The sequence below is a fragment of the Rhinolophus sinicus genome, linkage group LG15 (assembly GCF_036562045.2).
Source record: "Rhinolophus sinicus isolate RSC01 linkage group LG15, ASM3656204v1, whole genome shotgun sequence".
In the NCBI taxonomy this organism is placed as follows: Eukaryota; Metazoa; Chordata; class Mammalia; order Chiroptera; family Rhinolophidae; genus Rhinolophus; species Rhinolophus sinicus.
Window position 1 is genome coordinate 26194681 of NC_133764.1, and position 27857 is coordinate 26222537.

A 27857-nucleotide genomic window follows, 5' to 3' on the forward strand; every position below is an offset into this window, starting at 1 on the left:
TTGGCAGTTTCTTAAAAATTAAGTTAAACATATACCCATCACCCAGTCCATCTATGTCCACACAAAGACTTATACATGAATGTACAAAGCAGGGGTTTTTTTTGTTTGCTTTTTGTAATAGCTAAACAGCCCTAAGGGCAACTACAAATTTCCATCAAAAGGTGAATGGATATATACATTCCCGTATATCCATACAGTGGAATACTACTTAGCAATAAAAAGGAACACTATTGATATACACAAATCATTATGTTGAAGTAGTCCTTGGGTAATATGTATTTCTTTGGAGCAATCCAGTTTTTGTTGCCTACTTTCTGCTCAAGTGGATCTAAAGAGTCTGGGGATTACTTTAGAGCCTGAACAGTTACACAGCAGGTCAGTTATATAAATGCTAGTTATTTCTCTAGCATTTCAATGCTTAAAAAAACACACACAACAACATGGTAGACTTTTGCTTTGTTTGCCTTTGTTCATTCCAAATGTAAGTTGCAACAGTCAGAGATCTCATTTAGATAGTTTTTAAACCTGAAAAGTCTGGTATTTGATTTATTGTCTGTGCTTTGCCCATCCCTTCCCTCAACATAATGACACCTATATTGAGATCATCTGAAAGAGTGGCTTTGGAGAGATAACACCCTTACCCTGTTCTTTGCCACAGAGCTCTCTCCCACTGTCTATCAGAGGTACTTGAGGGACGCTTGAGGCCCTCTTTAGAGCCACCTCTTACGATTGCTTCAAGTTGGGATATTGCAGCAGTTGGATGCACAACCCAAATTACTGAACCTTAGTCAATTGTTTATCAACCACAAGCAGAGAAATATTCCCTTCCATCTCTACTTGCACACTGCCTACCTCTTGTTTTAGGGCTTTGCTGAATGTGTGAAGAAACAGCCAACACATTGTGAATTTTGTCAGCCTTTTCCCCTATGGTTATGTACTCACTTCGCCTGTGGTCTGCCTCACAGGCAACAATTTTACCAAATGTTTTGATATAGATTATAAAGATCACCAGCATTCTAGCCTGCTGTGTCTTAATCCTCTCTGTCTGACTGCCAAGCCAATACCACATGTTTTAATTTGAATTACAGCAGCACCCCATTTCTACATTCTTAATTCCATATTAATTCACATATAAGTTAGGTTGCTGTAACAAACAAAACAAACAAAACAATGGCTTAAACAATTTAGAAGTTTATTTTTCCCTCATGATCCAGTTTGTGAGCTATCCAGAGCTGATGTGGCAGCTTCACTTCTCTCTGCGAGTCCTCAGGTGTTGAATGATTAAAGATGGCTCACCACTACATCCACATGTCAGCCAGCAGCCCGCTATAATTATCTCTTCTTTTTATGAGCATATTTATCACTATGCTCACGTCAGTTTGACCAGAACTTGGTCACATGGTCTAACTAGCTGCAGGGGAACTTGGAAATGCAGCCTTTAGCTGGGGACCATTTGTGTTTTTGAACAATACCATGACTTATTTAAAGGAAGAATAAATAGTAGGAGACAATTAGAAGTCTCTGTTACATGAACTAAGAGAAAATATTTACGACAGAAAATATAAAGGATTGTATTCATAAACGTAAAAGCTCCTACAAATCAATAAAAAGGCAACCCAATAAAAATAAACAAAATATTAATGTGCAGTTCAAAAGAAGAAATACAAACAACCAATAAGTGTATAGAGAGATGTTGAACCCCTCAGAGAAATCAGTCATCAGAGAAATGCAAATCAATTAAAACATTTTTTGCCAATCTGACTGGCAAAACTTAAACTATTGATAATATTCAAGTTTACTAATACCCAAGTTTGTAGGGGGAAAAGGAACTTCTTATACACTGTAATTGGAATATAAATTTGTAGAGCTTTTTGGAGGGCAATTTGGCATTCTCTATAAATAACTAAAATTCTTGTGCTTTGACTCAGGAATTCCACTCCTAGGAATTTCTAGTACAGAGTTCACTGGTGTTATTTATAGTAGCAGAAATTTGGAAAAAGCATAAATGCCTGATAATAGGGAACTAGATAAATTATGGTAAATTCATGTAATGAAATACTGTGCAACCATTTAAGAAAATAAAGTGGCTTGATATGTTGTTACCTAGGAATATAGTAAGTGTTCATAATAATGTTAAGTAAATAAGGCAAGGTGAAGCATATGTCTAGGACAATCCCCTTTCTAGAAAGGATAAAAGGAGGAAAAGTATATACTATATAATTACAGAAAGAAAAATCTGGAAGTATATGAGAACACTGATATATATATATATATATATATATATATATATATATATATATATATATATGTATATGTATGTATATATAAAACAGTGGTTACCTCTAGGAATGTAGAATTAGAGGTGTAGAGAGTATTTTTTTACTTCTCAATTTGTATATGAATCTACACAATGGTGGGAGTATGGGAAATTTTCACCCCCTTTTTGTGTTTTCCTAGACTTTTTAAATTGAAAAATAATTCCAAAATACTAAAAATAGTTTCAATATTTTAAAGTATTCCTATAATATGAATATAAAAGCCTCAAAATAATAGGAATGAGTGATTTAAAGAATGTTTTGAAAAAATATTTATATCTCAGGTATTAACCTCACTTTTGAAGTTTAGATATGATTGACTCAAGTTAACCTTATCCCACACCAAAAATATTTTCCCAAGATTTCTGAGGCTTACATTCACTTTTATTTTGAAGTTTCTGCTTCTCCTTAATTCCAGATTCATCCATTTCTCACCTCTTGCCTCCTGAACCTGTGCTTCCCTTTCTTTTCCGTGCCATACCAGATGCAGTGCTTACCCCCCTTCATTTGATTTCTCCCCTCCACCAAGCATTCACATTAGGCATTTGTATGTGTTGCACACTTTTCTGAAGATTTAGGGAGGTAGAAAGAGTTTGCATTTAAAATATTGCAAATAATTTAAATGGAATGTTAGGCATCCTTCTTTTCAAAAGCCCTTCAATCACTTTTCCACTTTCTCACCTTTCCTTGTCTAGTGAATATGACCTTCTGCCATGTTGTCATCTTTCCTTGTACTTCACCATACCTTCTCTTCTCCTCTCTTTTTTTCCTGTTCTTTTCCCGGGTCCTGAATCCTGTCTTACTTGGGCACAAGAGGTTAGGTATCACTTGTATTTCATAATGTCCCTGAGGCCTCACCTCCCCCCATGAAAACAACCTGTCAAGATACATTCCTCACCAATGACAGTTACCTCCCCAAGAGGAACTCTGGTGCCTGCTATTAAAATAATTTCCTCTCTTTCACTATATATTATGGTTATATGTGTAACTGATAAAATAATTAGCACCTTAATTATCTTTATTAACTCTTCCTGGTTTTTTTTCTCTGAGTAAAGCTTTATCCTTTGGTCAGTGGTGTTGATAGATGAGTCTTAATTGACCTTGGCTTCCTGCTGTGAAACAGCAGAGTTGTGAAATATTGGCATTATTATGACACTAATCACATTTTCATTTTATTAGGGTCAGGAAGTAAATAAATGACTCACGCTAGAACCTCTTTGCAAAAAAGTTAACTTTTGTAATGAAAATGTAAGCAGACATGCAATTCATGAAGATGCAAATTTATTTTTCCTTGAGGGAACTTAGCCTAACAGTTGGTCTGTGAAAACATGACCTTAACCAAAGTCAATATAAGATTTATATACTATCTATTAGAGACAGTACAGCATAGTCAATAAGGAGGAAACTTTTGGTATTAGAAAACCTAAATTAAAATCTGGATTCTACCATTTACTGTGGTAATCTTGGACATACTAACTTTACTGAGCCTCAGGTTTTTATCTGTAAAATGAAGGTAATAATACCTTCATTAATAAAACATATAACTGGCTTCATATAATGCCTGGTACATGGTAAACAGTCAGTACTTGGTAGCAATGGACCTTTAGCAATAATTATTCTTTTCATAATACTTATTATGTTTATTACTGCTAAATAATTTTCAACTGACGGGTCGCACTTAAAATTCATGTGGGTTCTCAGTGTTGCGAGCAATACTATTATATTTCCCTAGTCAGTGCATTTCCATTTTTCAAAACTACTCTATCATATCTTCTCCTCTCTGCTCCAACTTCCAACACCCCTCCTCTCTTTTCATCCTCAGCTATGATCTTGTTTCTTATTTTACTGAGAAAATAGAAGCAGCTAGAACTTTCATATCTTCTCACCGACAAATCTATCAGTCTACCTCCTGTGTAACAATACACCCTGCCTTTTCTCCTATTACAATGGAAGAGGGCCAATCCTTCCATTTGTGTACAGAATCCCGTCCCCTTTTGTGTACTTGTGGACTTATCACTGACAGTTATCCCCCCTTGCTCTTCATTAATCACATTTTATCTTTTATATTAGCTAATTCCCATCAGTACAAATATGCCATCATAGGTTTTCACCTTTCCTTCCTTTATATTTCCATCCAGCTACTACTCCATTTTTTTTGTTCCCCTTAGAGAAAAGCTCCTTGAAAACATATCCTTATCTCAACTGGATTTTCCAATCAGGTTTTCATTCCTGCTGCTCAGGTAAAACTCTTATCAAGGTTTCAAATGACTGCCACATTGGAAAATCCAATGGTCAGTTCTCAGTCCCCATTTTACTGTACCTCAGCAGCATTTGAACAGACTACTTTAAATTTCCTGAAGTACTTTCTTCACTTGGCTTCTGGAACAGCAACCTTTCCTGGTTTTCTTTCCTTCAACCTCACTGGCCACTCCACTCTGTAGTTTATCTTTCCTGACTTCTAAATGTTGATGAGTCCCGGAGCACAGTTCTTAGAGCGCTTTTCTTCTCTCTCTATTCAATTCCTAGGTAATCTCACCAGTCTCATTGTTTTTATCATCATCTTTATTGTGATTACTCCTAAATTTATATCTTAAGTCTCAATCTTCTCCGTACACCAGACTTGCATACCTTATTGCCTATGCTACATTTTTGGTTGGATGTCCAATAGGTGTCCCAAACTTAATATGTTCCACCTTTTCACCAATTTTACTTATTTCAAGAACTAGTACTTCTAGTTACTTCTAGTCAACCAAAAATCTTAGTCTTTCTTGACCCTTTTCTCTCACATCCCACATCCAACCATCAGCAGATCCTGTCAGCTTTATCTCAGCGTAGATCCAGAACCTGACCATTTCTCATCACCTTTACATGCTATCACCATGGTGGTCCAAGCCACTATCCTCTCTTGCCTAGAGGACTGCGATAACTTTCTTAACTGGTCTTTCTGCTTCCACTCTTGGCCCCTGTGGTCTTTTCTGCACACAGTAATCAGAGTGGTCCTTTAAAAACATTTCCCTGATTAAATTTTCCAGTGGTTTTTTCCATCACATTTAGAATAAAATCTAAAAATCCTTACTATGGTCTACAAGAGGCTGAATGATTTGGCTCCTGGCGACTGCTGACTTCATCTCCTACCACCTATCTCCCTCATCTACGCCAGCCACAGCAGTCTCTTCACTGTTCTCTGAACAGACCAAACATATGCCTTCACATTGCTGTTCTCTCTGCCTGTAAAGTTCTTCCCCCATATATTCATATGGCTTCTTCCTTCATTTCATTCAGTTCTCTACTCAGATGCCAGTTCATCATAGATACCTTTCTGGCCATGCTATTTGAAATAGCACCCTATTCCCTATTTCCTGCCCTCCCTCAATCTCTCTTCTTTATCCTGTGTTTTTCTTCTATAGTATTTATCACTTCTTGACATTTTCTATTTATTATTTGCTTCCCTTCTAGGTTAGTTCCATGATGGCGAGGACTTTATTTTGGTCATTGCTGTATCCCCAGCACCTAGATTATTACCTGTGGCACTAAATGTTTGTTGGGTGCATGAATTGCTTTTTCCTCCATCAGATACACTGTTATCTTGCTGATGTATGTTTAAAAAAATCCTTGGAAAAGAACAGTGTTAAAAAATTGGGGTAAACTACATATAACATGAAGCATACCATCTTAACCATTTTTAAGTGTACAGTTCAGTGGCATTTAGTACATTGACAATGTTGCACAGACTCTAGTAGTTCCAAAACCTTTTATCACTCCAAAGGAAAGCCCCATATTCATTAAACAGTTGCTCCTATTCCATCCTCCCTCAAGCCCTTGGCAACTACCAATCTGTGTTCTGTTTCTGTGGATTTACCTATTCTGGATATTTTCATATAATGAAATGCAACATGTGATCTTTGTGTCCGGCTTATCTCATTTAGCATAATGTTTTCAAGGTTTATCCACATTGTAGCATGCGTATCAGAACTTTATTCCTTTTTACAGCTGAATAATATTACATTGTAAGTATTAATATATACTACAATTTGTTTATGCATTCATCTGCCAATGGACATTTGGGTTGTTTCTACCTTTTGGCTATTGTGAAAAGTACTGCTATGAACATATCTGTATATGTATTTGGGTATGTATTTTCAGTTCTTTTTGGTATATACCTAGGAGTGGAATTGCTGGGTTATATGGTTAATTCTATGTTTAATTTTGGAGGAACTGCCAAACTATTTCTCATAACAGCTGAACCATTTTCCATCCCCACCAGCAATGTACAAGGGTTCCCATTTTTAACCATGCCCTCTAACACTTGTTATTTTTCACTTTTTATTATTTTAGCCATATTGGTGGATGTGAAGTGGTTTTGAATTGTGGTTTTGATTGTATTTCCCTAATGACTAACGCTGTGAGCGTCTTTTCATGTGCTCGTTGGCCATTTGTATATCTTCTTTGGAGAAAAGATGAGTTTTTGACAACTATTATAACAATACTCTATTTGATGAAATCTCCTGTTTTGCTTAAATTTCTCTTGATTATAGCCCTAGTGTGTGCTAATTAGAACAGGAGTTGGGAAACAATGGGCCATGGACCAAATTTAGCTCACTTGCCTGTTTTTATATGGTCTACATCATAATCATGGTTTTTACATTGAAATGGTTGGGGGGAAAATCAAAAGAAGATTTCATGACACATAAAGATGAAAGGAAATTCAAATTTCAGTATCCATAAATAAAGTTTAATTGGAACACCCAGGCACACTCATTCATTTACATATTATCTATGGCTGCTTTCACCCTACAACAGCCGAGTTCAGCCGTTGCAGTAGAGGCCATGTGACCCACAAAGCCTAAAATATTTACTAACTGGTTCATTACAGAAAAAGTTTGCCTTCTCTGTGACTTTACTCTGTTTAGGCTGCTATAACAAAAATAATATGGAGTAGGTGGCTTAAACAACAGACATTTATTTCTCACAGTTCTGACAGCTGGGAAGTCCAAGATCAAGGCACCCGCAGATTCAGTGTCTGGTGAGAGCCCAGTTCCTGGTTCATAGATGACTACCTTCCTGCTGTGCCCTCACATGGCAGAGGGGACAAGGGAGCTCTCAGATCTCTTTTATAAGGGCACTAATTTCATTCATAAGGGCTCCACCCTCATAACCTAATCACTTGTGAAAGGTCTCACCTTCTATCTAACACTATCACATTGGGGGTTAGGTTTCAACATATGAATTTGGGGGCAGGGGACATTCAGTCTATTGCACCCTGTATTAGGAAGTTCTTGTTCTTAGCTTCTGATCTTTTCACAGCCCTAATCATTGATGACCAAAGAAGCCCTTAAGAGAGTAAGGAGGTACTTGTGGGGAGAGCTCACAATGAGGTAGTCAGTTTAGTTCTTGTAGATGACCGAATGTCTTTTTTATTTTGATACTAAACTCCAAGGTTAAACTATTAATGATAGGAACCAAATGTAAAATTCCTATAGAGTATCACTTAAATTTCAACTGTCACTGTCATTAAGTGTAGTGATAGTAGTGGAGCATCAGTAAGGTTCCAGCTCTCCCAATACATGATAATTTCATGAACTCACCTCTAAACACTCATTTGGCCCCACATCCTGAAAGTGTGATTCTAACACTAAATGTTGGAATGTCATTATGTTGCTCAGTATCCCACTGAACGGGGGCATTTTGTATCCCAGAACTTACCAGAGGCCTTCTGTAACTGAATTATTTTGAAAATTTGTCTGCCCTATATAAGTAGAGACATCTTCTCACACTTCAAGCTTTCTTTGAATTTTTATCGAATAAGAGACTTCAAGTTGATTAGGTATCCAGATAGTATTGATTTCGATAGATGTGCACTTGTTAGAAGGAGGTTGTTAATCACAGTCATTGCCATGCTGGGTATAGGCCTTTTGAGTACATGTTGACTTAAGGAAATACCTTGTGGATTAAAAATACCAAGAGGTAAAGAAAATTAGACTCAGTCATGCTCCTCCAATTTCTATAATGACATTACTCTAAACTCAGTATTCCCAAATAGTAATCTTATTGTAGAAGCTACACTGTCTTATGTTCTGATGGGATATTTATAGTTAAGGGAAACTGAATGTTTAAGAGCAAAGTTCATTTCATTCCTGAAGAAAGGAATTTTGTAACTATTAGATTCTGGATGAGATTTCCATTAAGGTAATAGCCCCCAAACCCTAGAGGGTGCTCTCAGTAGGAATTAACATTGCCAAACAAGTAGATGCAATGCTCTTGTCCCTCAAAGCCTTTCAGCTTTCAGACCAACTCAGCTGCTGTGATTCCCAAGTACTTATCTTCTCTGATGAGTATGCAAGGTTCTCTTCTGAACGGAATCGTATAAATCTCTGGTAGCACCAAGCTAGTCTATGTCTTTTTGTATTTGTATTGGTCTCTAGACTCTAACTCCTTGATTGGTAGCTTTGCTAATGAAGGAAGCTCACTTTAATAAAACTATTATGTTTAGATGCTTGTTATTAGAAGCTGTGTGCCACATGCTATTTTAAAGCCCAATCATTAAGGTTGTTAAGAGGGTTTTGTTGCTCATAGTACTTTACATAATTCCCAGGATGTTATAGAGCATAGAGGCTATTGTCATTTTGACATGCCTATCTGTGGTGTGCTTGTCCATTAGTTGAACCTATCAATATAAAAAAGTCCTAGTAAGCAATTAAATAAGTGACATTTGTTCACTGAGAAAAAGAGAATTTGCTGCCGTTGTTCTTCCATCTCCCTCCCCATATGAATCTGTAGTTGCTTTAATATTCTTTTCCTTTGTTATTATCAAGAATTTCTACTCTGCTTTCAAAGCTGGGTTATAGTTGGGTCAATTCATATTCCAAAATCTTCTTTTAGTATTTTCTATTACAATATGGCCTGTGCTTGTTCTGATATGGAGCTGAAGTGTTTGGAGAATGATCGTAATTAGGTATTACTCCTCCAGCATCTTTCGATCAGCTTTTAAAAATCCTGCTGCTTAGGTTGCACTTTATACCAATTAAATCAGAATATATGAGGTAGGAAGCTTAGGTATCAGTATGTTTTCAAAGATCCTGAGGTGATTCCAATGTGCAGCAAGATTCAGAAATCACTAGCTTTACTTAATTAGCCATATAGCTCAGAGGTTCTTCCCCCCAGTATTTATTTACTCGTCAGGATTAATTAGATGACCTTATAATAATGCATTTTAATTATTTGATAAAAAGATTATGATACTATTTCAAAGGGATGTATGTGCATCCATATAGTCATTGCAACATTATTTATAATAGCCAAGATATGGAGGCAACCTGTGTATCCATCATTGGTTGAATGGATAATGAGGAGATGGTACTTTGATACAATGGAACATTACTCAGCCATAAAAAAGAATGAAATGTTGCCATCAGAAACAGCATGGATGGACCTAGAGGGTATTGTGCTGAATGGAGTAAGTCAGAGAAAGACAAATGCCTTACGATTTCATTTATTTGTGGAATCTAAAGAACAAAATAAACAAAACAAACAAACTCATAGCTACAGAGAACGTTTTGATGATTGCCGGATGGGAGGAGGGTTGGGGGGGATGGGTGGAAAAGGGGAAGGGATTAAGTACAAATTGATAGTTGCAAAATAGTCATGGGAATGTAAAGTATAGCATAGGGAATATAGTCAATTATATTGAAATTATGTATGGTGTCAGATGGGTACTAGATTTATTAGGTGATCACCTCGTAAGTTACATAAATGTCTGATCACCATGTTGTGCACCTGAAACTAACATAATAATGTATGTCAACTGTAATCGAAAAATAAAAAATTATTTAAAAAAATAATTGGCAAATTAAAAAAGAAAAAAGATGTGATATATATATAAGATATTATTGTTATTATCACTATTTAGATTGCAAAATATTTGATTGTGGTAAAATGTACATAAGATAAAGTTTACCACATTAACCATTTTTAAGTGTTCATTTCAGTGGCTTTAAGTACATTCACATTATTGTACTACCATCACCATCTCCAGAACTTTTTTCATCTTCTCAAACTGAACTCTGTATCTATTACAGAATAACTCCTTTCCCTGCAGCCCCTGGCAACCACCATTCTACTTTCTGTCTCTATAAATTTGACAACTCTTAGGTACCTCACATATGTGCAATCATACAGTATTTATCCTTCTGTGGACGACTTCTTTCAATTAATGTAATGTCTTCAAAGTTCATTCATGTTATGGCATGTGTCCGAATTTAATTCCTTTTTAAGGCTAAATAATATTCAATTTCATGTATATATCACATTTTGTTTATCCATTCATTTGTTGATGGGCACTTGGATTGCGTCCACCTTTTGGCTATTGTGAATAATGCTGCTATGATTATGGATGTGTGAGAAGCCTATTTTAAGTGATAAACTTAACCACTTAACATTGGTCTGTTCTCCCTCTATACTGTGCTCATCTGGATTAATGGCTTGCTTTTTGTGGATAGATTGTAGTGTAGTTTACCAGATGAGCTAGTACTTGGCCCTAGTGACTGGTCTATCTTTTATAATATATGGCAAAAATTAGGTACTGTTCCAGATGATTTCTAGATTTTTCTCAAAGGTGATAGAATTATTTTATTAAATCAGCTCTCTTTCCCAGGCTGTGGATCAATCCCCCAGAAGCTGTGTTCTGCAAATATAGTGACAAAAGTCTCAGTATATCTAGAATAAACTAAAGGATTCATGCTGTATAGTTTAGTTTAACTCCAAAATGCCACGATGGCAAAATTATAAACTTCAAAACCAACCTAAAAGGCTTCCTAGTCATGTTGCTTTAGAAGTTATGAACTAATTAGATTGAATCTAGAAGCCACATTAAGATCCTTTTATTGCTGCCTGTATCAGATACGCCATTTAGTCTACTACACATGGTCTTAGCTTTTTGTATTACAGAGCAGAGAGCTCACTTTTTTACTTCTTTCCATTTTGTTTTTAAGTTTATTGGGGCAACAATTGTTAGTAAAGTTACATAGGTTTCAGGTGCACAATCTTCAGTACATCATCTGCATATCACATTGTGTGTCCACCACCCAGAGGCAGTTCTCTTTCCATCACCATATATTGGATCCTCTTTACCCTCATCTACCATCCCCCTCCCCCCTTACCTTCTGGTAACCACTAAACTATTGTCTGTGTCTGTGAGTTTTTGTTTCTTTGTTTGTCTTGTTCCTTTGTTGTTTTCAGTTTTATATACCATGTATCAGTGAAATCATATGGTTCTCGACTTTTTCTTTCTGATTTATTTCGCTTAGCATAATAATCTCAAGATCCATCCATGTTGTTGCAAATGGCACTATTTTATCTTTTCTTATGGTAGAACTTCTTTCCATTCTTAATGAGCCACTTTCGTCTCTTGACCCCTGTGAAGGGTATACTTTCTTCTTACAGACACTTCAGATAGGTGTTTTTACAAGAGATCAGGTATGTTAGTCCTAAGTGGAAATTTTATAAGGCATTTAACTTTGGAAAAGTAATGATTACTTATTTTGACATTGTATTTCTAAAGGCATTACTTTTTCATATTTCTACAACCCACCCACTTATCCTTATCACATCAAAGAAATGAATTTTTTTTTAATGAATTTTTATCTGTATATGTCACTCTGATCCCTTTGACATTTTTCCTTAATTTTCCACTTATAATAAAAGGCAATTGAAATGAAAAGAGGTTTGGCCATATCACTGAAGGGATAGAAACTTTAAATTTTGTTGGTCTTTTTGGGGTAACAAGTGGGCTACACCTGTGTGCTTTAGAGATACAGGAATGACCTAAAATTGAGAATCTGATGAGATAATGATTGTAGAACCAAATCTACAGATGAAACATAAGCAACTTATTCTTCTTGTCTATTGAACTCTACAGTCTGAGAGGCTAAGAGTGAGTGAACAAGTCTTCTTTCTTTCTAGATCTTCATCTGTTGGTGGACGTGGCCTGCAAGCAGGAGCACTTTGCAAAGGAGGAAGAATTAAAAGAGTGAGAAATGGATGACAAATGTGACATTGTGCACTAGCTGAAGCTGGAGGCAGACTAGCCTTGCACATGACACACTGTTGGGATTTTTTTCAGTTCTGTTAAGGAAAAAAAAGTATTTTTGTTTTGTTAATTTGAGAATTTTGTTAATTGAAAATTGGGAATTTGGTATTTACTACAGCTGTTTAGTTCAGATTATTTACCTTGACAAGTACTAAATATCTAGCAGCCTTTTTTTTTTTTTTTGCTGCCCAGATCCCTTTCAAATGAAAAGTCCGGCCTTCTGTTACAGTCAAGAAAGCCTCTAAAAACTGCTGCATCCATGGTACTGGAGAATAATCTGTGTGTGTTGCTTTGTCGTCTTGCCACTCTCAAACTGTAGTTAGCGCAACTCCAGTGGGGAGTTCAGTCTATCTGTTTTAAGTCACAGTGTGATCCTTTTAGAGAAGATTGTATGAGAAATGAAGGCATAAGGTCACCAAGATCACAGGTCCAAATGGGTCAGGAATTCCAGGGAAGAAACTCTGGGAAAGAGCTAATTTTCTGAGTGATTAACCAGGAAATGCTCTTACTTCCTTACCCAGCATTCTTTTTTAAGAGCATGGCGTCCAGATTTGGACCACCCATCAACCTTAGGAGCTCCTAATTCTTTTATATTAATGGGAGCATTCTTCTATTTTCATATCTTTCTTTAATTTTAATGATACATTATCATAAATGGTAAGAAGGTTTTGTTAATATATCATTTATTTAAATGTCTTCTAAAGAAAAGTGTTTAACTTGTTTAATATATTTATAAATGCTGGTATATTTAAAAGTTTTAAAGCTTTATATTTTTATTAATATTGCAGGATAGAAGGATAAAGGATACATGTGTAATATTTTTATTTTAAGGGGGAAATGTACAATGTGTGAACAAAAACATTAAGAGATTTAACATAGTGTTTTCTTATTTTAGATTTTTACATTCAGTAAATATAAATTCTCATCTATGCAAGATATTGTGTGCAAATTTTGGGAGAAACTGATTAGTAGTCATTTAACAGAATCGTTACCTTTTATATTTTTAATAGTTTATGTCAGGTTTAAGCTTCTGAGAGAAGTTTGGATAGTGGGATAGACTATAACATTTTTATCCTATCCCCTCTATAGGATTCTAAATTCAAGTAGTAGGATTGTGGAACTGGATTTTAGGAGAGGTGTGGTGGTTGTCCAGTTTCTGTGGTTGATCCCTCACTTGTTCATCCAGCGACAGCAAGAAACATCCTGATTTAAAAGTCTTTTAAGTTGACTAGAACTTTCTTACTGGATTCTGCTTCAGTTTTCTTAATAAGCACTGCAGAAACAAAAGGAAAGCCTAGGAATATGAAACTAACTACAAAGAAAAGGCACTTTGTGATAGGACATAAGTACTGTGTTAACATTGTGGGTGTAACAATTCATTTCTTAAATTGCATTGTGCCTTCCCAATGATGTCAAACCCTAGGAATGTTACAGAGATAGTAGTTTTTTGGGGGAAAGATGAGCTCTATTGGTCTGCAGTGACTTGGTTTAGATAGAAAAGTAGGTTCGGAAAAAATGACCTGTTTGGTCCATCTGATTAGAGTAGTTGGTGTCCATGTGATGGGCATTTATTCATCTTTATTCCCAAGGTTTAAAAGATGAACAGATTATCAAGACTCCTACATCTTTTGGCCAGACTATGTATTTTGGCAGAGTATGTGAAGAGGAGACCCAATTTCCAAATGAAGGACCTTTGCCTTTTCTCCATCACGTTAAAAAGCTGATACACTGTGTAGGTGACATTTCTTCCCTTAAATATGCCTTTCTTAGCTTTCTATATGTTGAAAGAGATAATATCTTTTGAAGAACATGTGTCAAGCAGGAACCGTGGCATGGATTTGGGTTCAGTGGTTTTAAGGCTTAATTAATGAAATACCTTTATCAGCTTTCCAAACTTTTTTTATATACGAATACAAAAGACCAAGGAGCTGGATCTCCTGCTATACTCACATGCCTGCTACCTATCAGCTAAAGGTGTCATCACTGATTTGGGTAAAGTAGAAAAAGATAAAATCTGTGTGAATTAGCCAGTATGGTCTGACACATAGTAACAAGGTTCCTGACTAGCACCTCAGTATCTCAGCACCTTAAGTATGATAAATTTCAGTCAGTCAACAATAAAGTGTTTCAACTAGACTTGTTGTCCTGCTTGTTTTTGCTGTTTGATTGGTGATCATTGGAAACCTCAGTCATTATGACTATTAATCATAATAGTAAACTTCAAAAGAGAAGATATTCTGTTTTTCAAAGAATCTGGCTTTTTAAGAAAATGTGTCCTGGCTTTTTTTTTCCATTTGCACTTGAATAGAGATTGAATCTTTAAAATGCCAGTAAAGATAAGGACAATTCTGGGACACATTTACAGAAACCTAGTTTTTTGGAAATAGATGAATAGTCTTCAGTAACTTCAATCAACCCAGATGTGAAAGTAGATCCTGAAGGATGACCTGTCTCCTGTGTAAGATTAGGTAGTGGATGTCAGTGAGATGGGAATTTCATTACCATAGTGATGGAATCTTTAGGACATCTCTATGGAAGTTGTGGTTATATCAACGTGGGGGATAACTCCAAGAAATTAAAGTCAGAAAATAATTTCTCTTCCTTGTCAATTCTGGTGACCTAAACATACAGTGTATCAGTGAACTAAACTACACAGAACTGTTTGGTTTGATCCTGAGTACATTAGGGTACTCAGATTCATGATATGTATTATCATCATTCCCAGAACTCAGAGTTTCCTCAAGAAAGGGCAACCACATTTATGTTTTTTTCCTTCTTTCACCTAAGTGTGTGTATTACCTCTTAGATTTGGGTCTCTTAATTCCTTTGCAAGTTTCAAGCAGGAGTAGATGAGGCAAAGTCCATTAGTGGCTTATTTTAAAGATATTGTTGCATATATTAATATTATCTATAATGTACATTTTGCATTATTTATGCTGTACTATTGCATGGCATGCGTAAAATAAAAATAAAATTGTAGCAGATTTTTAAAAAATTCTCTCCAGAAGAATTATATCTATTCCTTTTCCTTAGGAAAGGAGTTACAAAAGGTCTGTATTTTCATTATGTCCTTAATGTCCAACCAATAAAGAAAAAGTACTAAATTAAGAATTTACTTTAGAAATGATCTCTCTGCTCTAGGTTACTTAGTAGTCCTAAAATGTCAAAACTATCCCAATAAATCTTCTTTAGGGAAAAAATGCTCAAGGTGAATAGACCACTCATACTTTTTGCTTTTAGAGGCATTATGTCATTTAATCGTTACAACACACCTACAATGCGATTATTCACATTTTTACAGATGATCAATTTGTACAATTCATTTGTACAATTTTAAAAAACTTTTAGAAAGATTTATGTTTTGTGCTTCTTACCACAATTTAGAGAAGCACATAACATAAATCTTAACCATTTTTAAGTGTACAGTTCATAGTGTTAACCACATTCATATAATTGTACATTTGTACAATTTGGAAAGATTATTGGCAGCAGGTCAAAAATAAAATGTCTGACCACAGTTAAATATAATCTGAAAATTTGAAAATTCAAATTTTAGAAACAGATATTAGAAACTTTTGCATTATTTCTAATGACAAGGTTACTGGAAGGGTTGTAGTTCATGAATGTGGTAGTTAGCCAAAATTAGGGGGTTTTGTGCCTACATTTGTCTCATTAAGCATATATATTTTACCCCTTTGCTTGTATTTATGACATAAATACCATGTTTCCCTGAAAATAAGACCTAGCCAGTCAGTCAGCAAAAATTTTGTGTCTTTTGGAGCAAAAATTAACATAAGCCCAGTCTTATAAGACTGGGCATGTAATATAATATAATACCGGGTCTTCTTTAATTTTTGCTCCAAAAGATGCATTAGAGCTGATTGTCCGGCTAGGTCTTATTTCCGGGGAAACAGGGTACATGCAATCTTACATTGAGGGCATAAAATAGGTCTGATCCATAGTATCAGTTCACCTCCCAAGGATGTGAGAAGAAAGTAACAGATTCTAGGCCTCTGACATCAACCTGATCTAAAAGCTCCATACAGGTACAGTTTAGAAAAGGGCTAACAAATTTAAATTAGTAAGAGCTGAAGAAAAACTATACACAAAATGGATAGAGTTCTTGTCAGGATAGTAGATATAAGACAACAATAAATCAGTAAGTGCTGTAGCACAGGATCGCCGCTTTATTCTGGCTTTGTGCCGTTTTTAGACACTAAAACCCAGGAAGAGCAGAAATCTTTTTGAACATATATTTGCAAAACCCTGTGTCCATTCTTCCGGGTTTCCTTTCTCTCTCTCTCTCTCTTTATTTCCTCATACCACTATCTATACTCTCTTGGGTGCAGAATCTGCTTACATATGTTTGAATGGCCCTGATTTACGTGTGGTAGCTTGCTTACCTAGAGAAGGAATTGAGGATTGAATTGGATGCAATTTGGCTGTGGCTCAATAGAGGGAGTCGAGGAGCTGAGAGAAGAGAGCAAAAGAACGTGTCTGGTTAAGTGTGCCGCCCAAGCCCGTGCCTTAGCCAGTGGAGGAGGAGGGGCAGGATGGGGGGTGTTGCCTCTAGCTGCTCCACCCTCACTTTGTGTCAGCAGGTAGAGAGCGTGATTGCAGTCTCAGGGGAGGGAGTTCGAGCTAGAACACCAATTACAAACCACAGGCTTCCTCCTCTAGGGAGTTGATCCAGAATTGTCTTTCTGGAAGGGAAGCACTCGAATCCTTCCGAACTTTCTAAGTCCATCCATGATTCAGAGATATTGCCTTCTCCCTCTGGGATTTTCTGTGTTCCTGGTAGTGAATTGTTACTTGGCTTCTTTTCTCTTTCAAGATTTGATCATTTTATATGCTGTTCGGGGAGAAAAAGAACTTTTGTTAGAAAGGAGATTTCAGAAATGATTTTGGATCCTCTATAAGTGTTTTGAGAGTTCTTGGGGACATTAGCTCTAATCCTGGAGTGAGTTTCTGCCTTTGACCTGCATGGATTATTTTTTCAGGCTGCGGAATTTCTCGGCGCCTACCTGCAGTGTGGGGCACTTGGTTTGGTTGCAGAGTAAGAAGGTGGAAGACTGAGCTGTACTTGGTTAAACAGTTGAAATCTTTTTTGAGCAGGATCTATAAAAGCATAATTGAATTGGTTTCACCCCCGTGGATTCCAGTGGGCCCGACAGCGCAACAGGTTTGCAGATTTCTTTTGAAATTCTTTTTATTCTCCCTCTGCCTCAGCAAAAGAAAAGAATCTGTATAACAGGTTCATGTTCAATTGCTTGGCTTCTCAGCACTTACTCTGAAGACTTTATAAGATTTTTTTAATTTGACCTCTGAACACAGTGGGCTTTTGCGGTTGAAGTGCATTTATATTTACTTAAGGGCGCACATTTAAAATCTTAGAATGAGATTTTGTTTGTACAAAGACCCAAATTCTCAAGTGTGTGTAGAAATAGCACAGATCTACCCTACTCAGGCTTTTTACTTTTTCAGGGTATTCTTTAGAACCTGTAGAGCCTACTACCCCTATCTTTTATACCCCACCCCCTCAAGGAATTTGAAAACGTGTTAGGAATAGCCCTTTGTTTTACTTAAGAACCTAAAAAATTACAGATTATAAACTTGGGATCATAGTTTCCAAAACCATCTCATGGGAAATCAAAGTGCTTGGCATTCTCAAGCAGGAGAATAAAAGCTGGAATCCCTAAGAGAGAAAGAAAAATAAAGATAGAAATACGATTTTTAACTGGGAAAAATAATTGGAAAGCTAACCTTTTCAAATATTTTTCTAATTATGCAAGTTGGAAAAGGTTGTGATGCTTAGGATTATCCTGTAATATGTGAAGACATATAAATTACAACCTAATTTAGAGGCAAATTTAAGTAGAACATTTAAAAATTATAGTATATTTAGGTTCATGAAAAGTATTATAAATTTAGTGGGCCTAGAACTTTGGCTACATTGAAATACAGTTTAATGTGGAAACTTTTATGAATACATGTTATAGCATCTTTGGACATCTCTCAAGATGTGGCCTGAAATAATGTTTCCTCTCCTTCCCCATGAAAACAAAATTCTCCTGTGATCTTTATAGTCTTTTACCATTGACAAATTGTGCTTAAAAAGAACCATCTCTTCATTTTCTGAGCTGGAGTTTTTCACTCTCACCTTCGATGCATGGCCTTAGTTATTTACTTTGCCTTGTTTTGTTCATTAACATTGGGTTTAGTGGCTCGACAATTTGATGCATATGGAAGACCAGCACCAAGTGATCTGACATAATAAAAATTCAGGATGTGACATTCAACCTCAAGCAAAGTTGGAAATTCCAAAGAAAAGTGGCGGTATCTTTACTATTATTAGTGAAGATGGGAGAAAATGACCTACCTGAAGCAGAAGTGGGCTAAAAACACCCTCTTCCCTGCCGGATCAGGAATGCCACCTGTTCTTGGGAATAGGAGAAAGGAAGGGCCAAAACTATGACTTGGCTTTCTGAAACTGAAGTATAAATTCTCTCTTCCTTCATTTGTCTGAATCTGAGAACCTGCGTTTGGTATTAGCCCGTGGAAGCAGTATGTATGGCCGAAGTGCATTGCTGCAGCTGGTAGCATGAGTGGTGGCCACCAGCTGCAGCTGGCTGCCCTCTGGCCCTGGCTGCTGATGGCTACCCTGCAGGCAGGCTTAGGACGCACAGGACTGGTACTGGCAGCTGCGGTGGAGTCGGAAAGATCAGCAGAGCAGAAAGCTATTATCAGAGTGATCCCCTTGAAAATGGACCCTACAGGAAAACTGAATCTCACTTTGGAAGGTGTGTTTGCTGGTGTTGCTGAAGTAACTCCAGCAGAAGGAAAGTTAATTCAGGTAAGGATAACTTTATTGTATTTCACTTTCCATCTGTTTGAAATATTCCGTCTTTTGTCTCCCAAACCAAATACCATACAAGGGCTTCTGCTGCTTAGCTTTCTGTTTGTTCCATCTTTTAAGGATATTGCCTCATTGGTGTCCTAAAGCAAATTCTTATTTTATGCTCGAGAAGAAACATAAATCCTACATGTTAGAAGATCATCTGCTTATTTTTAACTCCGATATTACATTGCCTTTTTAGATAGATACACATAAGACCTTTCTTTGCAAGTGATATATTCTGGACACGGTATTTTGATAGATGAAATATATGAACTTGTATTTAATTGACCTGAGGACTTTATATCCTGTTTAAATTTGAAGTGAGCACTAAGGAGGTTGATTTTAATGGTCAGCAGCACCCTGAAATTCTAGAATGCCCTTGGAGCGTATTTGATCACTGTGTCACTTTTAAAATTCAGTCAAGCTTGAATGCTACGGCTGGCTTTATACCACGTGTGGCACCCAATTGCTAAGCCCAAAATGGAGAGGACCGGATTACAAAATGGACACAAGGTGGAAACTTGTCTCCTGATCACTTTAGTCTTATCTACACTTAATTTTATTATTTTCAAAGATCTTAAATTTAACATCTGTTTTTTATTGACCCACAGAGTTTTTCAGGCACAGTTTCTCAGCCTTTCAGGCTGCGAATTTTGCCCATAACTCATTCAGAGCCTACTCTTTCTGTGTTGAATTTACGAATTTATTTCATAGATGAATTGCTCACTCCCCATAGTGAAGATAGACCCTAGAGGGCTGTACCTTTTTAATGTGGCATTCCACTGTCTTATCCCATGAAATTCTGTTGCTTGTTGATTAAATTTTGTTTTATGAAAGGACCCTTCTTGCTGTAGCTCTTGGACACAGGTTGAAATGTTGTTAAATACGGTTTCTCTCAGCTACCAAGCTCAGGTTTTTATTTTGTGATATGAACAGAACCAACGTATTAATAGGAATTTAAATTTTGGGTTATTTTGAGAAAGAAGGTGAGAAAATTTAACAAATTATAGAACTCTCTTTTCCAAACATGGATTTTTACATATATGATGTAGTGGCTCTTCATGACCACGTCTTAGGCTATTATTTTGAAGGTGGGATAAACGAAGTTGAAGAAGAATTGGGTGAAATGGAAGGCTCTGCTGTTTAGAAAAATAAATAGGCAAAAAGAATGTATCTAAAAAAAATGGCCTAAGAATTTTTGGATAAGTGTCTACTCATTTAATTTGAACTCTAGGATGGAATTAGGAACATTTAAAAGTTGAAACATAAATCATTTTGAATACAACAACTGGAAAGGAAACTTCCTCCCTGATCTTGCCTAGTTAGCCTGAAGCATGAGGTATGTGCTCCATTTTAATTTTTTACCCTAAATTATTTTACTACAGGACCATATTTTGATATCTCTGACGTCTTTGGGGGACATACTAAGCTTTGTGCCTTATTCATGTCCTGTGGCAGCATGTTCAATGGTTAATTACATACTGCATGAAATAGTGTACTCTTTTATTTAAAATTTTTGTCTTCTATTATCATAAAGCTCTATGGAAAGTTTCTGTATATTCATAAAGGAAAAGGTATGTAAGAGGCACTAGCTGGCATTCTCTTTGCCATTCATTACTTTGTCAGTCTGTTCTATCTTCTCTTATTCTGCCCTTTCTCCCTGGTAAATTTTGCTAATTTTTTTTTTTTTTTAACTGTTAACAGTGAGCCTATTAGCATACTTTAAGTATTGTTTATTTTATGAAGGGGGAATTTCATTGTAGCTCTTATTCAGCAAGGCCTTTCAGCCTTTACAGTAGTGTGCATTATTGGTGATTTTCAGCCTTCACCTTTTCTGTCCACGTAAGCTTCTTCTAGGTGATTAATAAATTTGTAAACTAACCTAGTATTAATCTCTGGAGACTTTCAGTATTGTTCCTGGTTTATTGTCTATTAATCAATTTTTCATCCACAATCGTTACCAAGTTTTCTTAATAGTCTCTTATGAGAGAATTATTTTTAAAAAACAAAAACAACCTTTTGAATGATATGCATCAGTTCTTCTTTATCCACTATTTGATTAATTCTTTCAAAGAACTTTAGTGTGTTGGGGACACATGGTTTGCACTTCTAGAATCCACGCATTTATTCCTTATCAGATTATACTGCAACTCAGGTTTACTCAACTGTAGTTAACCAAGCCTTCCATTTACCTGGAGTTCTGTTTATATCTCCTAGAGTTGTGCTTTGCTGCACTTTAGCTTTCTTGAAGGATAGCTGTACTCTGATATCACAAATCTAAAGGGATCTTCTCTGTTGACTTCGAGGATTTTTGGATAATTCTATGTATCCCTCTATCTATGAATTATCCTAGCTGCCTGTTAAGTTTGATTGTCTTTGAAGATATACAAACACGTAGGTCTTTGTAAAATTGGGGATGCTATGCATTGGAAAATGTAAAGGTATGAAGACAGTAATTTAGAAAAATAACCTTGTTGTGGTTTCTGGAATTCCCAGGCAGTTTCAGAAAATTTGATAATTAGCTCAATTTCATAAGGACCAAGTGAACAGCATTTTCACTTGTATTACAATTTTAATGTTCCTTAAGCAAAGGGAGACATCCCTTGGCAATGTGCCCCCAATTTGTTTAATAATAAAATGGACCAGACAATTGTCTCTAAAATAATTTTGCTTGTCTGAACTTCACCTGATGGGATGGATATGCGAGGACACTGAAGGTCAGGCCGTGGTGAATTTTTGTCCTGATTCTCACACCTCCTTCACTCTTGGTGCTTAGGTTTCTTTTTACCAATAGTAACATCCGTTTTACAAGCCATGTTCAAAGTTTTAAATTGTAATATTCTTTTTAGAGTACTAGAAGAAAGTCAAAATAGAAGAGGAAATGTTGCCTTTGAAGTATTCCCTTCATTTCTCAAGTCTTCTGTTTTCCATTCCAAAATTCCCCATCTTAGCCCTGACCAAATGATATTGTTTTCCTTTCTTTTTTTGCCCAAGAGCTGCTTCTTTGCATTCATGTCATTTCATATCCTTGTGCGTGTTTGCCATTGTCTTTAAAGTGTCTACTTGTTAGGTTTCCCCTGCATCTGCCACAATCTTTGTCTCTTTTGATTACTTTCTACTTTTTTTGTCTTTGTTTTCCACTTAATTTTTATGTTTAGGATAACTTTCCACTGCTCTTCTGATCAGTATTTCCCTAACTAGCCGTCAAAAGTCCATGTCAAAAAAAATATAGTAACTATGTGTAGTGAGGGATGTTAACTAAAATTGTGGTAATTATTTAATAATATATACATGTATCAAATTATATTGTACATAAGACCAATACATTGTTATATGTCAATTATATCTCAATTTTAAAAAGAGAGAAAGTAGGAGACAGAAAAAATCCATTTCAAGGAAACTTTCTAGATTTTCTAATTACTTGGTGGTGACTGATAAAGAGGACTAAATAATAATGATTATAATTTCTTACTATTTTTATTTTTCATTTGACTGTATTCTTTTTTCTCCTGATTTATACCATTGTAGATGGAAAATATGCTGGAGCTTATGGATTGTCTAATTGTCCAGTTTTCTAGTTTGTTTGCCTCTTGTCAATGTTTGTTTATATTATTTCTAGTAATACTGCTGCTACCACTTCTAAGAATGATTACAGTCCTATTTTCTTTCTCAATTCTTGTTCCTTATTCATAAATATTATTACTTAGAGGGCAACTCAAAATTAATCTTCTTTATTCTCAAAGCAAAAGAGCAAGAGGATCTTAGTGTAGTGTGAGAGATGTCGCCAATTCTTCAATTGTCATACTCTTCCTGCTCAGCTGGTTGTCCTGGATTTTCTTAGACTCCAGGATAAAGTTATGATCAAGATTAGGATGTACTGCCCTGGGGTTCAGACCTGCAGTGGGGAGCTATGGTAGGTTAGGATTTGGCCAGCAGCAGTGAACACCTCCTGGACAAATTCCCCCTTGCATGATGTCTCTGCTAACCTCTTAATTTACCTATTAGTCAACACCTAGTTATCCCATCTTTGCACTTTTCCTTTATTGTTAGTCAGGCCCTGAAATGAATTATCTGGGGTGGGGTAGGGGGAGAGAAAACTTTATATTATAAAGTTTTGGCCAAAGCCAAAGAGATAATGCTATATAGCAGGACTGTAGTTGACAGAGTGACTAACCTGTGACTCAAGGGACTGACTTTTAGTTCTGACTGTCACTACTAAGTAGTTGGGTGATTTGGGACAAAATGGTTTTCACCTTTTTACGTTTTAGATTCCCTATCTGTAAAATTGAGGGACTGAAATATAATAGCACATAGCAAACTTCTGCTGTGCACTTGACATGTATTATTAGCTCACTGAATCTTCATAATGACTTCATGAGAAAAGTACAGTACTTTCATTTTTCACATTTTACAGATAAGGAAACCGAGGCTCAAAGTGTTAGTATCTGCCAAGGTCATGACCGTAGCTAGGAGGTGACATAGCTGAAACTTGAACCCTAGAGCCCATGCTTTTTCAGCTCTAAAATTCTGTACATCTAAGAATGCCACAGAGGAACAGAACACCAGTGTAGGCTTTGTATAAATGATCAATCATGATGAGTGTTATTCTCTGAGATTGATCCAGAACGCACACTATCCTGGTAACTTCTAATAATCTCTGTATTTCTTCTATTTCCCTCATTTGTGTTTCATTTGCAAAGATATTTGTAAAGCAGAATGTTTATTTACTCAGCATCCCCGTTTTAATGCAACAACTTTCATTATCGTTCTCTTCATTTTATAACAGCCTATGGTAAATTATCTAATACAGGAACTTGACATAGTAAACTTTGAAATAGCATGCATTTAACTGTTATTACTCAAGTTAGAGTTCTTTTGGAAGCAGAGATTGCAAAGGTTTTGTGATTTTGCTTTGAGGCCAACTTTTGAAAGAATTATAAATATCGAAGGTACAGTCAACTCTCAGTTACTTATGTTGATGGAGATGCAGAGAATCCAATTAATTTATAATTGACTTTGGAACATTGTCAAAAGTACACTATCAGACGTAATTCTGTGTGCACAAACAGTCTTAGGTGCTTGCCTCCTCCATTCCCAGCCTTCTTGACTTGGTTAGCTTTGTTGTGGAAGCCTGGCACCCGTAGGAGAGAAGGAAGCTGCAGAGTATTTTAATGATAATTTTTCAAGTTCAGAAGATAGCTCTTTTATAGGCACCCGTCAAACAGATTTTATATATAGTAGTTTCATACTTCATGTGGGAATCCAGCAAAAATTTTGTAAGTTCAAATTCGTAAATCTCTGTGGTTCGTAGTAGGTAATGAATGAACAGTGCCCCTGGTTATTGTCTCTATCTGGCTATTTAGTGTTCATTTAGCTGACTCTGGGGGTAGGCATTTCTTTGGTTTTTGTAATAAAGTGTGTGTGTGTGTGTGTGTGTGTGTGTGTGTGTGGTAATTTATCTAAAAATTAGCCATAGTTTACTTTTTATACAGTATTAAAGATATTTCTGGAGCTCATGGTTAAGTTTGTTTTGTTTTTAATAAAAAAAACTTGTACATTTTATTCACTGGAAAGTGTTTATTGAATCTTCTTTGTGCTCCCCACCCCCCATTCCCTTCAAATTGCTAAGTACAGTAGAGGAGAAGGATGTTATAATTGACCAATGTACTATTATACGTGTCCTGTCAGGGACCAGAATCAGTAGCAGCGTATTGTTAGAGTGTGATAATGATGTTCCATTGAATTTGTATATTTTCTTCCAAGAAGCTTAAAACGATTCTCTAATATGTGCAAGCCAGCTAAGAATAGGTGACATTTACTCCCATTTTACAGGAAAGGAAAAATAATGGGGGAGAAAAAGCAAGTAAATTATCCAAGAACAAAGTTGCACAGAGATGGACCCAGGCTACTTTTGCAAGCGATAGACGAGTAATCCAGTTTTTAAGGTATCCGTGGATGTGGATTTCTCAGGGATCAATTCTACTGAGTGAGAATCCTAAAAAGCTGAAATATTGTCAATGGCTGCGATATCTCCCCTATTTACTTATGTTGCTCAATGTGATAATTCAGTCAAAAAACTATTGGTGAAGCTGTTTGCCAACTTTATGTCTCAGAAAGCCCTATGAGCTAATGCTCTGACCTGCATTCATTGTTCTTTTGAGAATTGTTATTAGAGTAAAAGCCAAAGTCTTTACAATGAGCTGTAAGGCTCTTCAGGATCTGGCCTGGCACCCCCACCGTGTCCCTCCCATCCCCCTCACTCTAGCCACTCGGACCTCCTGGGTCCCTCAGTTAAACCAGGCATGGTTTCACCTCAGGGCCTTTCTACTTGCTAGTCCCACTGAGACCCCAGTTATTTTCTTCTCTTAGTCTCTCAGTGTCAGCCCTAAGTGTCTAATATACCTTCTCAACAAGGCTTGTCTAGATTATCCTGTTTGGGAGGACTCTTCCTAGGCCCCCCTGAGCCATATTCTCCTTCCCTGCTTTTTTTTGCTTTATAAACTTATTGCCATGTGACATACTGCTGTGATTTACTCCAGTAGCTGTCTGTCTCCCCTGAGTAGACTATGAGCTCTGTGAAAGCAGGGGTTTTTGTCTTTTTAGTTCAGAGCTGTATTCTTAGGAATAGAGCCTTAGTATGCTTAGTGCCTTAGACATAGTAGGTACTCAGTAAATATTTATTGAATGAATATAAGGAACATTGCAATGGTGGTGCTAACTCTGATAGCTGGGAGATAACGTTAGGATGAAACAGATCTATTAATCTCATCCGACTTTTAAGTATGAGGTCAGTTATTTTGAGTGCTTTGGGTTTATATAGTAGGCTCTATTCCTTTACTTCTCTGACTTACTGATGGTGTCTGCTTGATTGTTATTTCCAAATTGTAAACATGGCTATAATCACTATGTTTGAGGTGCTCCTTTACACTGCATTTTTATACAGCATGTATTTGGTTTAATGGCGCAACCCCTGCTTTTTAGGAAATTTTGATTTTCCAAGAGGATATTGACTTTAAATCTGTGATTATAAAATATCAACATATATCCAAAGGACCTCCCTTTCTTAGTCCTTAAACTTATGATTCCGAATTCTGGTTTTGAGATACCCTAACACAGTGGTATATTCTTTTGGCGTCACAGGCCCCTTTGAGAATGTGATGAAAGTTACAGGCCATATGTACTTAACATACAATTTTGCATAAACCCAGTGAGTTGAGAGTTTCTGAAACCCATGTAGGAATCTAAGGACTCCAGATTAAAAGCTGCTATCCTAGAATAATCCCAGTGAGTTATTTTAAGAAATGAAACCAAATTCTCAAAACTAATTTACCATCAGTTTACTTAAATTACAAAATATTTCTATACATTACTTGAAGTCAAACAGACAACAATATCATGATGCAATTATAAGAAGGTTGACCTGAACTAAGGTCACCTTAGATGTAAAGATTGGTTCCCGAAAACGATCTGCTTATGCATAGTAAAAAAACTGTGCTCTCCAAATATTAAGTGAAACTGTACATTAGTTCAAGAAATGCTTACAACCCTTCATTATGGTGGTTTCACTTGAGAAGCTCATAAGAATAAAGGATATTTTACTAAGTTGTTTCGATATAAGTAGAACAATTGTGGCTCTATGTGTCTATTTGGTTACTAAATTCAAAGAATAGGGCTAGCTATAACACAAACTAACTTTGGTTACTTTCCATCTCTTTGGTTTCTGTCCTTTAAGCTCCATTGCTTTCCCTAGTGTAGGATTCCTTGGGCCCTTAAATTTTCATTTGCTAGAATGGAAAACTTTGTATCTTTTTTTAAAGGTTTATTGTTGATTGCTGGTTTGTTTGTTTTTAAAGAACAGATAAGCTACTTTACATACTCTTATTTTTACCTGGGTTCTAAACATTATAGTCCATGGATATATTTTATTTTGGCTTAATACTTTTTTATACATTGGAGTTTGTTTAATTTGCAAATCCAGAAACACCAACATAATCAAAATGATGTAAGTTAGGGGTTTTTTTTGGTTTGTTTTTTTAATTGTAAGCACAAAAGGCTCACATTTTTCCTGGAGATAGGAAATTAGATTATTTAGAAATTCTGATCCCTGAATATAAAGCAGTGGCAGTTGTTCAAGATGGCAACATAACTATCTTCAAGACCACTGTTTTTGTTTTTGTTTTAATCTAGAATACTTCCCTTATGTTGGAAATTGACCATAAATGAGTGTAATTTTAAATAGCACATTCAGTTATCATGTACCTATTAATTTTGTCCAAGCCAATATATCAAAAGGATACTACTGTGCATATGTAAATATATGACAATTGAGAAAAAATATTGCTGTTATTTCTGTAGAATAATTTGAATGAGACTGAAGGCCTTACATTTTATGCCTGCTAATCTTGTTATTTCCTAAAAAATGATTACAGATTCCCATTATTTTCTCCTAAACCATTTTCTAGTCTTGTGAATTATCCACTATAAAAAAAACTTTTACATGATTCAGATTTCATGTTTTTTCATTTTTATATCTTCTATTTAGAATCATATTAGTTATCTG

General features: G+C 36.0%; 2 protein-coding genes across 3 annotated transcripts in view; both read left to right on the top strand.

The window, feature by feature from the left end:
- The window catches only part of HSF5 (heat shock transcription factor 5), a 36710-nt gene extending 22210 nt beyond the window's left edge, over positions 1 to 14500 (top strand). The window contains exon 6 of the mRNA XM_019736316.2: positions 12273 to 14500. Coding sequence (XP_019591875.2) covers positions 12273 to 12343 — 71 coding nt within the window. The 3' untranslated portion in view covers positions 12344 to 14500. The remainder of the gene's footprint in view (positions 1 to 12272) is intronic.
- Positions 14501 to 17051: 2551 nt separating this feature from the next.
- The window catches only part of RNF43 (ring finger protein 43), a 59551-nt gene continuing 48745 nt past the window's right edge, over positions 17052 to 27857 (top strand). The window contains exons 1-2 of one of the 2 annotated variants that reach the window (XM_019736388.2): positions 17052 to 17581; positions 18621 to 19252. In XM_019736388.2, the coding sequence (XP_019591947.2) occupies positions 19001 to 19252 (252 nt within the window). In that variant the 5' untranslated portion in view covers positions 17052 to 17581; positions 18621 to 19000. Of the gene's footprint in view, positions 17582 to 18620; positions 19253 to 20166; positions 20637 to 27857 lie in introns of those variants that run through there. The other variant, XM_074319441.1, reaches the window with a different exon arrangement.